At 45.8% G+C, this 12039-nt stretch overlaps 1 protein-coding gene across 3 annotated transcripts in view; it reads left to right on the top strand.

Annotated features, from left to right (window-relative positions):
- Pdpn (podoplanin) overlaps positions 1-4128 on the top strand; it is a 40602-nt gene extending 36474 nt beyond the window's left edge. Inside the window, exons 4-6 of one of the 3 annotated variants that reach the window (XM_008856054.3) lie at positions 1967-2005; positions 3116-3227; positions 4083-4128. In XM_008856054.3, coding sequence (XP_008854276.1) covers positions 1967-2005; positions 3116-3227; positions 4083-4089 — 158 coding nt within the window. In that variant the 3' untranslated portion in view covers positions 4090-4128. Of the gene's footprint in view, positions 1-1966; positions 2006-3115; positions 3232-4082 lie in introns of those variants that run through there. The other 2 variants (XM_008856056.3, XM_008856055.2) reach the window with 2 other exon arrangements.
- Positions 4129-12039: the final 7911 nt, after the last annotated feature.

Here is a 12039-nt window from a genome sequence, read left to right as displayed (position 1 = left end):
GTAGGGACCCCTTAGGCCTGTCTATTCTGGTCTATGCTAACAGATTGGATAGGGACCCCATAGGCCTATCTATTTTGAGTCTTCTTGACCCTACTTTGCAATGTTCCTTCCTCCAGGGCTCCAGGGTATGAGGCAGGATCCCTCTGGAATGATGGGGGTCTAATGGTCTACTATGGAGCAAAAATAAGTGAGAGAGATTTTCTTTATGACCACCTCGAAGATAGAAAAATATGGGAGCAGATTAGTGTTCATATTATTACTTTTTTTGTTGCTATGACAAATACCTGACAAGAAGCAATTTAAGGGAGAAGAGATTTATTCTGGCTCACAGTTCAAGGGGATACAATCCATCATGGCAGGTAATGCATGGAGGCAAGAACGGGAGGCTGCAGGTCACATTGCATTGGCAGGTAGCAGACAGAGTAAACACGAGGGAGGCTAAGCTATAGAAACTCAAGGCCCACCTGTAAGGACATACTTCCTCCAGCAAGGTACTACCTCCCGAAGGCTTTGCAACCTTCTCAAACTGTGACACTAACTGGGGACCAAGTGTTCAAATGGATGCACCTATTGGGGGATGATTCACATTCAAACCTTAACAGTTTCTTAGAACTTTTTTCCTTCTGTGTGTGGCTCTGGGGATCAAACCTGGGATGCACTTGGCATATTGGGATTCTAAGTTAGCATTCTGCCATTGCAGTATATCCTTAGCCCAAGGTTAGAGCTTCAGTGACCTGCTTTGGGGAAGAGGAATTCTAGTTTCTATGGATTTTGGGGGCAAGGGCATTATAACCCAGGAAGTATAGTTGGAAGCCAAAAAAATGCATACCTTCCTGTCACAGCTAGTTTGGCCTTTGGTGAAAGCTGTTGGGTCTCTATGGCATTTTGAAAACTGTGAGCTGAGATTCTAGAGAAAGGTCTGATATTCCATTCTCTCCAATTTCTCACTGGACTGCGGGCATCTTGATTTCTACAACCTAGGCAAAGAGCCACCCTTAAGGCCACAGAATTAAAGACTCTGTATAAAGAGGTTAATGAGAAACACTAAACAAAACACCTTTGTTCTAAAATAGGAATCATGTGAAACTATCTACAAGAAACACACAGTAGAGAATATGTACAATTTAGTTGAGTGAGATTGATCTGCAGGCAGAAATCCTAAAGAAACAGGCAAAAGTCACAAGGATTGAATTCTCATTCAACCTAGCAGGGCAGACTGCTGTTGTATGAGTAGATCTGGCCACCAATGGAATGAGGAACAGACAACATAAGCTGACTAGCAGCCCTGGTCACCTCTTCCCAAATCAGAGCATTCCTCTGAAAATGCTTAGAGGCCCTCATTGCATTCCGTGAGTGTTTCAGGATCTTGACCCTGGATAAAGCAGTTGAACCTGGATTCTTTTGCTAACATCATGCTTGAAAGTTTCATTTATTTCACAACTCTGCTTTATTTTATTTTATTTTATTTTATTTTATTTTATTATTTTATGTGTATGAGTGTATTGCTTGCATGGAGGTTCGTGCACTTGTGTCGTACAGTGCCCTCAGAGGTCAGAAGAGGGCATCGGATCCCCTGGAACTGGAGTTATGGACAGTTGTTAGCACCATGTGGGTGCTGGGAATTGAACCCAGGTTCTCTGCAAGAGCAGTCAATGCTCTTAACCCCTGAGACATCTTTCCAGCCTGACCCTGCTTTTAAATTGGGTGAGGGGGGAAAAAAAAAGTCATGTTTGCAAAAGTACAGTGAACACAGGTGGGAGGAAGCACTCGAAAATTTGATGATGATAGTTACAGAGACAGCGTGCTGTCAGAGCTTGCTTAAAAACCCTCCACCTAGTCTGTTTAGGAAATTACTGCCTTTGCATATGATTTGTTACATTCCACCTAAGGTAAATTCATCTACCAACTGTTAAATAATACTTATTAAATCCTAATATTCTATATCATTACATGTTTCTCTTTTCAGACAACACACTTGAAGAAACACAAACGACAGGTAAGAAAGGTGAGATGTGGGTCCTCCTATGGGAGTTGAAACGTTTCTTTGAACCTAATCTTTAAGAAGAATTCTAGTCTTTCTTGGATCATCTTCAACAAGAACAGAATAGGATGCCTTCCAAAAACAGACTGTACACCCCTCCCTCCCTCCCTCCCTCCCTCCCTCCCTCTCTCCCTCTCTCCCTTCCTTCCTTCCTTCTTCCTTCCTTAATTCCTTCCTTCCTTACTTCCTCCCCTCCCCCTTCCCTTCCCCCCCCCCTTCCTTCCTTCCTTGCTTTGTGAAGCACTGGGAATTGAACCCAGGGCTTGGTGCATGCTAATCAAGCGCTCCACCACTGAGAAACATCCCCAGCCCTCTTTTTAACTTTTTCTTTTGAGATAGAGTCTTGCTAAGTTTTGCTAAGGCTGGCAACTCTGTTCCCAGGCAAACCTTAAACTTGAGATTCTCCTGCCTCAGTTTCCCAAGTAGCTGGGATCACAGGTCCAGCTTCCTTTGTTCTAATTATTGGGCAGAAAAGAGGAATTCCCTTTATTTGAAAAGAAGTGGAGCTGGAGGTATAGCTCAGTGGTAAAGCACTTTCCTAATGTGTGATCCCAGCACTACATACACCTATGCACATACACATACACACACACACACACACACACACACACACCACAGCATAAATGAGTAATCTATTCACTATGACACTTACAGAGGATGGCATCACGTTACAGTTTATGATTACTACACTCTATTAAGTTGGCACCCTTATCTATTCATTTTAGTGGAAATCCTTTGAGTTCCCTTTAATATAATATTGGCTATAGGTTTGCATATGTAGCCTTTATTATGTTGAAATATATTTCTTCTATTCTGAGTTTCTTTAAGACTTTTATCATTGAAACACTATTCATCAACAGTGAACGCGGTGTATTGTGCATGATAGATACAGAGACTCAGAAATCTTTTCATTAATAAGATGGGATTACAGCAGAGATGGGTCTGTAGCTTAGCCCTGCGTGCTCAAGGCCAAGTTTGATCTCTGGCACCAAGAAGGAAAGGAGAGGGGCAGTGCTGTTGTTTGCAGGTGCGTTTCTTCTCTGGGACTCATGTTCTTTCTCCCTTGGCATTCAGGTGGCTTGGCAGTTGTGACCCTGGTTGGAATCATAGTTGGGGTCTTGTTAGCCATCGGCTTTATTGGAGGCATCATCATTGTGATTATGCGGAAAATCTCAGGAAGGTTCTCGTAAGTAACTCCTTACCCCTGTGTGATATGTGAACCAAGGCAATCCTGCCCATAGCTCCAAACTTTGAAGTCAGAAACCTTCACATAGGGTCATGTTCAAAAGCCCACTACCTCCACAAATACTGCATCTGAGTTTCCTCAGAACTGATGTCGGCTTTGGTTTAATAAGTTTCTAAAACAGATTGAGCACAAGATTGACTTCCTTTGAGATCTGAGCAGATTTGATCTCTTGTCTTAACTTTTTAACTAACTAAACTTGAAAGAAAACTCAAACCAAGTTTTAACTTGATCCTAATCTCTTTGTGCCCTCCAGCCATCAGAGACAGGTGAGTTCTGAAAAAGCACCTGTCAGGGAGCCAAGCCCCAGTTCTGGTGAGGTGTTGCACCGGGGGGAGGCGTCTTTTGCATTTATGCCCTGCTCCACACTTGCCCTGAGCACCCTGCCACCACACAGATCAAGTCACTGTATGCTCCTAGCATTGACTATAAGGGGGAGGCAGTCTTCCTCTTGATTAAACCTTTAGAATCCAGAATATTTACATTCAGGACTAGAAGAAAACCCTTTCTTAGTTCTTTTGGAGAGAAATATGACGGGTCACGGATGGGGAGGAGAAAGGATGGGTGACCCACAACTGGGAGGTGGATTGACATTCAACCATAAATAAATGCATCCCATTTGGAAATGCCTGGGATCCTGACCTGGCTGTGTGAGGATTAGGTGTGGAGGGGAATGACTGGAAGAGAAGGACACAGGGTTCCAAAACAGAGGAAGGGACAATCAAACATGACTCATGGGGGTGGAGGTGCGAGTCACAATGCCAGTAAAAGAAGTAATAATTCTCTGTATTTTCACAGGCCCTAAAGAGCTTCAAGGATCAGGCCATTCTCCCAACATATCTGAAAAAAAGAAGAGAGTCCCTGATTTCCCCCATCCCCTATCCTCTGCTTGCGGGAGAAGATGACCCATGGGGTGCTTGCCCAGCCCATTCGAAGCCATGGTGACCTCTCCACTTGCCAGAACTACTAAAGGAAAGACATGTGACAAGACTTGGCTCCTCTAAGAATTTGCCTTTGGAAAAAATTAATATAAATTTTATAATAGATGGTTTTAAAGACGTGCATAGAAAATGAAACAAAATTATATAAACAGACTAGTAGCCAAGACTATCACCAGTCGGGGTTAGTGACTGTAATCACAGCTTCATCCCAGCCATTCCTTGTGATTATTAAGATGCAAAGGAAATCTGGAAATATTTATTATATCCATGGAGGTCTTGGATCCAGTGTTACATCAGTGAATGGCGTGGGCGTTTTGCAATTGCTGTTCTGTTGCAATGTACGCATTCCAGTCTAGTTTTGTCTGTTTTTAGATGTGTGCGAATCATCAAGTTGAAAATTTAAACGTAGATTAGATAACATCTAATCTACAGCTCCTTTTAGGGAGTCTGATTAAACTATTTCAAAGTCATCCATTGCAGATCATAAATAGGAAGTCTGCACTTCTACACTTCGGGGAAGGTGCTTTGCTTCCTACAAGGTCACGTAGCCACTTCTGAGCCAGTGATAGCATCATGACTGGAAAGCTTGTTTCCACCTGCCCCCTCCACTAGTTCTCTTAGGTGATGGGGACCCTGAGTTCAACAGTCACCTCCTCACCTTCCTAGGATACAAACCTTCAGATCAGCTGCTTTGTTCTAGACTGTGGAGATCTCCTCCCAGATGTTGCTGGATGCCACAGGATAGTAGAGGTTCAACTTCTGTAGAGCCAAGAACCGAGCTTGGTCCTCAAACGGACTCCTGCCTGTGCTCTGGCACGGTAAATAAGGCCAACCATTTCTAACATCTGCTTCCCACCTCTAGAGGAGAGACAGCAAGAGCAACAGTCATCTTGTATAATCCTAGTTGTTTTTAAGCATTGTGATGTAAAGATCTGATTTTAAAATAAAAGATTTTCCGGTCTTCACAACATACATCTTTCCAGGGGTTGTATTGAAATGATCAAAATAATGGTGTCCATAGGCACATCCTGCCATGTGCGGTCCAGTTCTGGGCTTCTCTTTTTGTGGACACTGAGTTCTTTTCCTACACACAGGTGGTTGTTTTTAAATCTTTGAGATTTTCATGCAATGTATTTTGACCATATTCACCTCAGCCCCTCCCTTTAACTCTCTCCAGATCCACCCCCATATCCCTACCCCTCCCACTTCATGTCCTCTCTTTTTCTTTTTCATATTTTATTTATTTATGTGTCTGAGTGTATTGCCAGTATGTATGTAAGTGCACCCGTGTCATGAAGTGCCCATGGAGGTCAGAAGAGGGTGTCAAATCCCCTGGAACTGGAGTTACAGATAGTTGTTAGCTGCGAGGGAGCTGCTGGGAATTGAACCCAGGTCTTCTGCAAGAACAACCAGTGTTCCTACCCGCTGAGCCATCTCTCCAGCCCTATTTCTTTTTTTTTTTTAATAACATATCACCTACAGTTTGGCTGCCCAAATACTCTTGGGTATGGGGCCATCCACTGGAGCATGGTCAACCTACCAGAAGCCACACTCTTACAGAAAACTGACTCTCCCTCTCCCAGAAACTATCAACTCTCATGGCTCTTCAGTTAGGGGTAGAGACTTATGAACGACTCTCCAGCCCTATTTCTTTTTTTTTTTTAATAACATATCACCTACAGTTTGGCTGCCCAAATACTCTTGGGTATGGGGCCATCCACTGGAGCATGGTCAACCTACCAGAAGCCACACTCTTACAGAAAACTGACTCTCCCTCTCCCAGAAACTATCAACTCTCATGGCTCTTCAGTTAGGGGTAGAGACTTATGAACACACACACACACACACACACACACACACACACACACACTGGGATGTTGACTAGCTTGGTCTTGTGCAGGCAACCTCAGCTGTTAATGACTACTGTGGTCCTATCATGTCCAGAAGACACCATTTTGCTCCAGTCCACCATGGTCTGCAGCTCTGGCTCGTACAGTCTTTCTGTCTCCTCTTCTGCAATGGCTCCTAAACCTTGAGGAGGGGGTGTGATGGAGCTATCCCGTTTTTGGCTGAACACTTACTCTCTGCACTTTGACCAGTTGCTTACACCATTTTGAACACTGGCCGGATGCTCTTTTGTGCATGGTGGTGGTGCAATCCTGGTATCGTCTAACCTGGTCCTAGATCATAAAATGGGAAAAAAGCAAACTAGTGTATCCATGTGATATCCCAACCCAGCTGGACCAGCAGGCTCCAATACGTGAACATCAGCTGGTTAAAGGGAGCATATTAGAGGAGTCATGTGAGTTTGAATAACCTTCAGCTTCATCTTTGAGATTCCAAACAGGAGCTAGGAATAACGCCCTTCTTTCTGTCTTTTCTTCTCCTTCCTCCACCCTGCCACACTCACTGTGAAAAATGCCAGCCCAACCAAAGTCCTATACTGGACTCGGTGTCTGTGGGGACAGGGTGTCTCAGTCACCTGTGTTATTGTTGCTCAATGCAGTGTAGACAAATTTTCAAATAAAGCAGATGACAGTGAACAAGCATGAGTCCCATCTTTGACTGGACGTCTTTGTTGAGTTCTCTATTAAGCACGTTTCTGATAAGGTTAAAATCTATATGCGCATCTGCCTGTTGACTTAATGGCTAGTAGGGTATCAGTGGTGATGGGAGGTTCATCCATGGGAGACAAATGCACACACCTTTCACCAAGGTCTCTGCTAAAGAAGAGGGGTCAAGGTCAAGAGCGAAGTAGGCTGGAAAGCAAAGGGCATCATGGGGCTTCTCCTGCTCTCTGGTCTCAAGGTTTATCAAGGTCTTGCCTGACCCCGTATTTCTCTGCACTGTGGGGAGAAACCATATGAGAGAGCAGTGTCATCTTACCCTGACACTAAAGACCTCCCTAGGAACTTGACTTTGGGTCCAGAGCTTGGCTGCCCAAGAACAGGAGGTAATGACTCTGGGAGGGGCTTCAGCATCTCACTCCAGAAACCACTTCCTGTTCATTCTGACCCTGCTGAAACTGCCCTGGTTGGCGACCATTCCCTCATTGTCTGTGACCTGGCTCTCCCCACCCCACACTCCATGGGGATTCTGTCATGCTCTGTGACTGTTTCAAGCCTGTACTCACTTGGAAAGCTTGGGTGCTAGCATCGCCCCTCCTTCAAAATAGGTGAAGATTGGCACCAGCAGATGGCTCAGTGGGTAAAAGCGCTTGCCTGCCACACAGTCCTAAGGTCCTGTGTTTGATGCCTGGAACCCATGGGGGAAGGAGAGAACAAACTGAAAGTTGTTCTCTGACCTCCACATGCATGCTATGGTATGTATGTGCTCACACACATACACAATAATATTACTTGTTTTTTCCTTTTTTGACTTTTTGAAGCAGGGTCTCCCTGTAGCCCCAGCTGTCCTGGAACTCATTTTGTAGACCAGGCTGGCCTTGAACTCACAGAGATCCGCCTGCCTCTGCCTCCCAAGTGCTGGGACTACAGGTGTGCGTCACCATGCCTGGCTTATTTTAGCTATTTTTCAACTCAGCAAAAGAAATGCAGATTGGACATGCCTTATCCAAACGTGGAGGAGGCTGTTTTGAAACAAGTCTTGCCAGGCTGCCCTTGAACTCCCAGTCATCCTACTTCTGTATCCCCAGCCTAGTTCTGAGACTACAGCCACGTGCCACCATGTCTGGCTCCAGATTTCAGAACTTGGAATATGTGCATCAGGTTTCCCAGTTGATCCCTAATCAACATCCCTAATCCAAAACTCAGAAATCTACAATGCTCTAAAATCCCAATCTGAGCATTGGTTGGCTCTCAAAACACTTTTGCAGGTTGGAGCATTTCAGATTTCAGAATTTGGTTCTGGAGGTGCTCAACCTATCCTTGGTTTTGATTCCACTAGGACTGTTGAATTTACCAGACATCAGGAATTCTGGGCTCCTGGTTCCCTAGAAAAGACCGATTCTGGTCTATGCATTGCTTTTTACAGAAGTAACCCCTTGGGTGGGTCATGTAGCTTTTGGGGTTCCTTCATAAGGCACTGTGTAGAAAGCCTCCTTTGTCTGGCAGAAAACTAGCCACACCCACTAGTCACATCCAGAAGGGAGTGGGCCCTCCCATTCAGCTAGCATACATTTTTTTTCCTGCCATACATCACTCCGGGGAGAGAACTAGGAAGGGATGGGCTGCCTCGGGTGTGGGGAGTCTAAGAAAACAACTGTCCACTCTTCTATCCAGGACATCTGGGAGGCAGTCAGTGCTGAAGCTCACAGTCAGCACTATGCTAATGCCTGTTGACACACACCTGTAATCCCAGCACTCAGAAAGCTGAGGCAGGAGGAGCATGAGTTCAAGGCCTGCCTGGGCTTTGTGGTGAGACCCTGCATCAGCGGCCCTTCCTGGCTCTCTGCTAGTTGCATCACCAGGAAACCCAAGGTTCACTTTCCACCTGGCTCTAGTCTCTACTCTCACAGTCTCATGTGGGACACTCTCCAAGCGAGCAGGTGTCTGTTTGGTTCCCTGCTATATCCTCATCCCCTTAGGTACCCTGTGTTGCCCATGGTAGCTAGTTCTTTCCTCCAACCCTTTTGCTTATTTGTTTAAGGGAAGATTTCATGTGGTTCAGGCTGTTCTAGCACTTTCTATGTAGCAGAGTGTGGCTTTGAACTTCTGACCTACCTGCCTCCACCTCCACTTAGCTAGTGGGCAATTCTCTGACCTTTCACAGGTGTGTTGTCCCTCTGCCTGGTCGTAGCTTCAAGTAGAAACTCACCGTTACTGCAGAATTAAATATCCATGTCCCTCTTCCAGTCTAAGCTGCTTTCTACCCGTGGCATCTTCCTCAAATATCTCTATAGATGTGCCACCATCACATTCCCAAATGTTCCAATGGTTTCCTGTAAAATAACTTGAGGGTCAAGGGCTTCTATACGGTCTTGAAATTTGTATCACGTGTCCATCCAGTGAGTTGGGGTGAAAGGGATGTGGTTCTAAATCTAGATACAGCTTCTATTCCAGGTTCTCCTACCTCCAGTCTGGGGGAAACTGATCTTTTTGTGCCCTTCAACTCTTAAAGATTTATTTGTGTGTGTGTGTGTGTGTGTGTGTGTGTGTGTGTGTGTGTGCACGCACAAGCATGGTCACATGTGAGTGCAGGTGCCTGTGGAAGCCAAAAGAGGGTAATAGAGTCCCCTCAAGCTGGACTGACAGGTGCTGATAAGCCTTCTGATGTGGGTGTTGGTAACCAAACTCAGGTCAAACTCAGGTCCTCTGCAAGAGCAGCAAGCACTCTTAACCACTGAGCCATCTCTCCAGCCCTGTTGGACTCTTTTCAGTGGAAGGCATGGGAACAAGAAGGAAGTATCCTTATGTACTCAGAGGTGCCGGTCCCCTCAAGCTGGACTGACAGGTGGTGATAAGCCTTCTGATGTGGGTGTTGGTAACCAAACTCAGGTCAAACTCAGGTCCTCTGCAAGAGCAGCAAGCACTCTTAACCACTGAGCCATCTCTCCAGCCCTGTTGGACTCTTCAGTGGAAGGCATGGAAACAAGAAGGAAGTATCCTTATGTACTCAGAGGTGCCAGTGTGATGTAAACCATGAGCCCTAGGGGAGCTCCTGAGAAATTTCTAGAAAGAGCTAGATCCCAGATTGTCTGGATGCTACAGCGCTGTCCTGAGCAATTGTTATTTGTTCCTCTGAGTCTGTTCTCTGCGCTTCTTCACCTGACTGCTGACCTGAATGGATCAAATCAGCAAAACCCCCTTGCTTTCTAGATTCTGGTTGGGCCCAGCCAATGGTAGACTTTGAGAGGTGATCCCAGGACAACAGGGAGGAAAGGCTGGGGTATGTACCCTCCCCCCAGTTCCTTTCCTGCAAGGCTTCATGCACCTGTGGCTGTTTCTCTACCTAAAGTTCTAGCTCCTGTTGGATGGCTCATTCCTACCCTGAGGGGCCCACACCTTCTGGTAGCACCCCCCCCCCTTGCTTTTTGAGGACTGTGAATGCCAAGGGTTTCCCACAAGTTACCAACACAAATCTCTTGTTAGTTTCCTTAACCCTGTGTGGCCCATGGTAACTAGTCCCCTTTCCAACTCATTCGTTCCATTGTTTGTTTATTTAAGACAAGGTTTCATGGAGTCCAGGCTGTTCTAGAATTTGCCACATAGTTGACTTGGTCTGGGACGCCTGACCCTCTTGCCTCCACCTCCCAAGTGCTGAGATTACAGTCATGCACCCTCATGCCCAGCTCTTCCCACCACTGTTTTGAAGGTGCCATGTACTTTCTACTAGGACCTTAATAGATAGAACCCCAGGGATTGTGGATCTCCAACATTAGGGCCCTGCAGCTCCTCACTTTTCATCCCTTTAGGACCCTAATTGCTATCGACCAATGAATCTATCCTCTGCTGTCAGTAACCGTTCTCTGTTCCGGGCTGCTGTTTATTTATACCATCCACTAACAAGCAGGGTGGAGGGACTCCTTCCCTACCTCAATGCCCTCACTGTGTGTTCTCTCTGCTTCAGATTCTGCTGTCCCCCCGCTGACTCGCTCTGTAGTTCTATGATCGACGGTGTTCAGGGAAATTGGGTCCACCTGGCTATTTACCACGGCCTCTGTTGGTCAGAGCTTCCTGGGTCAGGCCATGGGTCACTGTCCACCAGGATGTGTATCCATCCCTCAAGTCATTTACCCATCTCCTGCCAGCAGGGAGTGGTTGCGGAAGGAAGGGCACCTGAAAAAAATGTGGAAAACAATACCTACATCACAGCTGGTATCAGCTTAGAAGTTAGTGATGGCTGTCTGGTGCCTGTCTGCAGCCACAGAAACTGCCCAGCTGTTAACAACTATAACAATAGCCATTTTCCACTTACGAGGGCCTTATTTACTCTCAAAGCTTCCCTGTGAAGTAACCAGGGCAGAAATTATCCCCATTTACAGAAGAAGAAACTGAGGTTCAAACAGTTGCCTAAAACTATATTATCCAGGGCTAGAAATATGACTCAGTGGTTAAGAGCACAGGTGCAAGAGTTGCAGAGGACCTGGGTTTGGGTCCCAGCACCCACATGGTGGCTAACAACCATTCATAACCCCAGTTCCAGGGGATCTGATGCCTTCTTACGGACTCTGCAGGCTTTGCACTCAAGTGGTGCGCTTACGTACACACAGGCAAACACTCATACACATAAAATAAAAGAATAAACCACAGCATTATGGAATATTCAGAGTACATCTAGATGTCTTGACTCAGTGTCTGGTTCAGTCTGATTTAGTGTGTGTGTTATATTTATTTTCTTTATTATTTTTATTCGATGTGTATGCGTGTATTGCTTGCATGTAGGTAAGTGCACCCGTGTTATGCAATGCCCGGGGAGGACAGAAGAGACTGTCGGATCTCCTGGAACCGGAGTTACGGACAGCTGTTAGCTGCCGTGTGGGTGCTGGGATTTGAGCCTGGGTCTTCTGCAAGAACCGTCACTGTTCTTAACTGCTGCACTCTCTCTCCAGTCCCTATTTATTTACTTTTTACGAAAAGGTCTCAGGCTGATATCAAACTCGATATGTAGCTAAGGATGACCTAGAACTTCTGATCCTCTTACCCCTACCCCCTGAGTGCTGGTGTTACAGGTGTGCCCTACCATGCTTGATTTGTGTAGTGCTGGGGATAAAGTCAGGACCTCTAGACAAGCACTCTACCAACTGAGCCATATCCCCAGCTCCACGTGTCATCTTTAAAATCAATGCTCTCCCCATTAGCTCAACAGTCGTGCATAAATTCTTCAGCCAATGGAAAAATGGGGAGCTTTGGGAG

Source organism: Nannospalax galili, unplaced genomic scaffold (genome assembly GCF_000622305.1).
Source record: "Nannospalax galili isolate Female #2095 unplaced genomic scaffold, S.galili_v1.0 scaffold1028, whole genome shotgun sequence".
In the NCBI taxonomy this organism is placed as follows: Eukaryota; Metazoa; Chordata; class Mammalia; order Rodentia; family Spalacidae; genus Nannospalax; species Nannospalax galili.
Note: the sequence above shows the minus strand (reverse complement) of the source record. Positions and strands in the feature narration are given on the sequence as shown.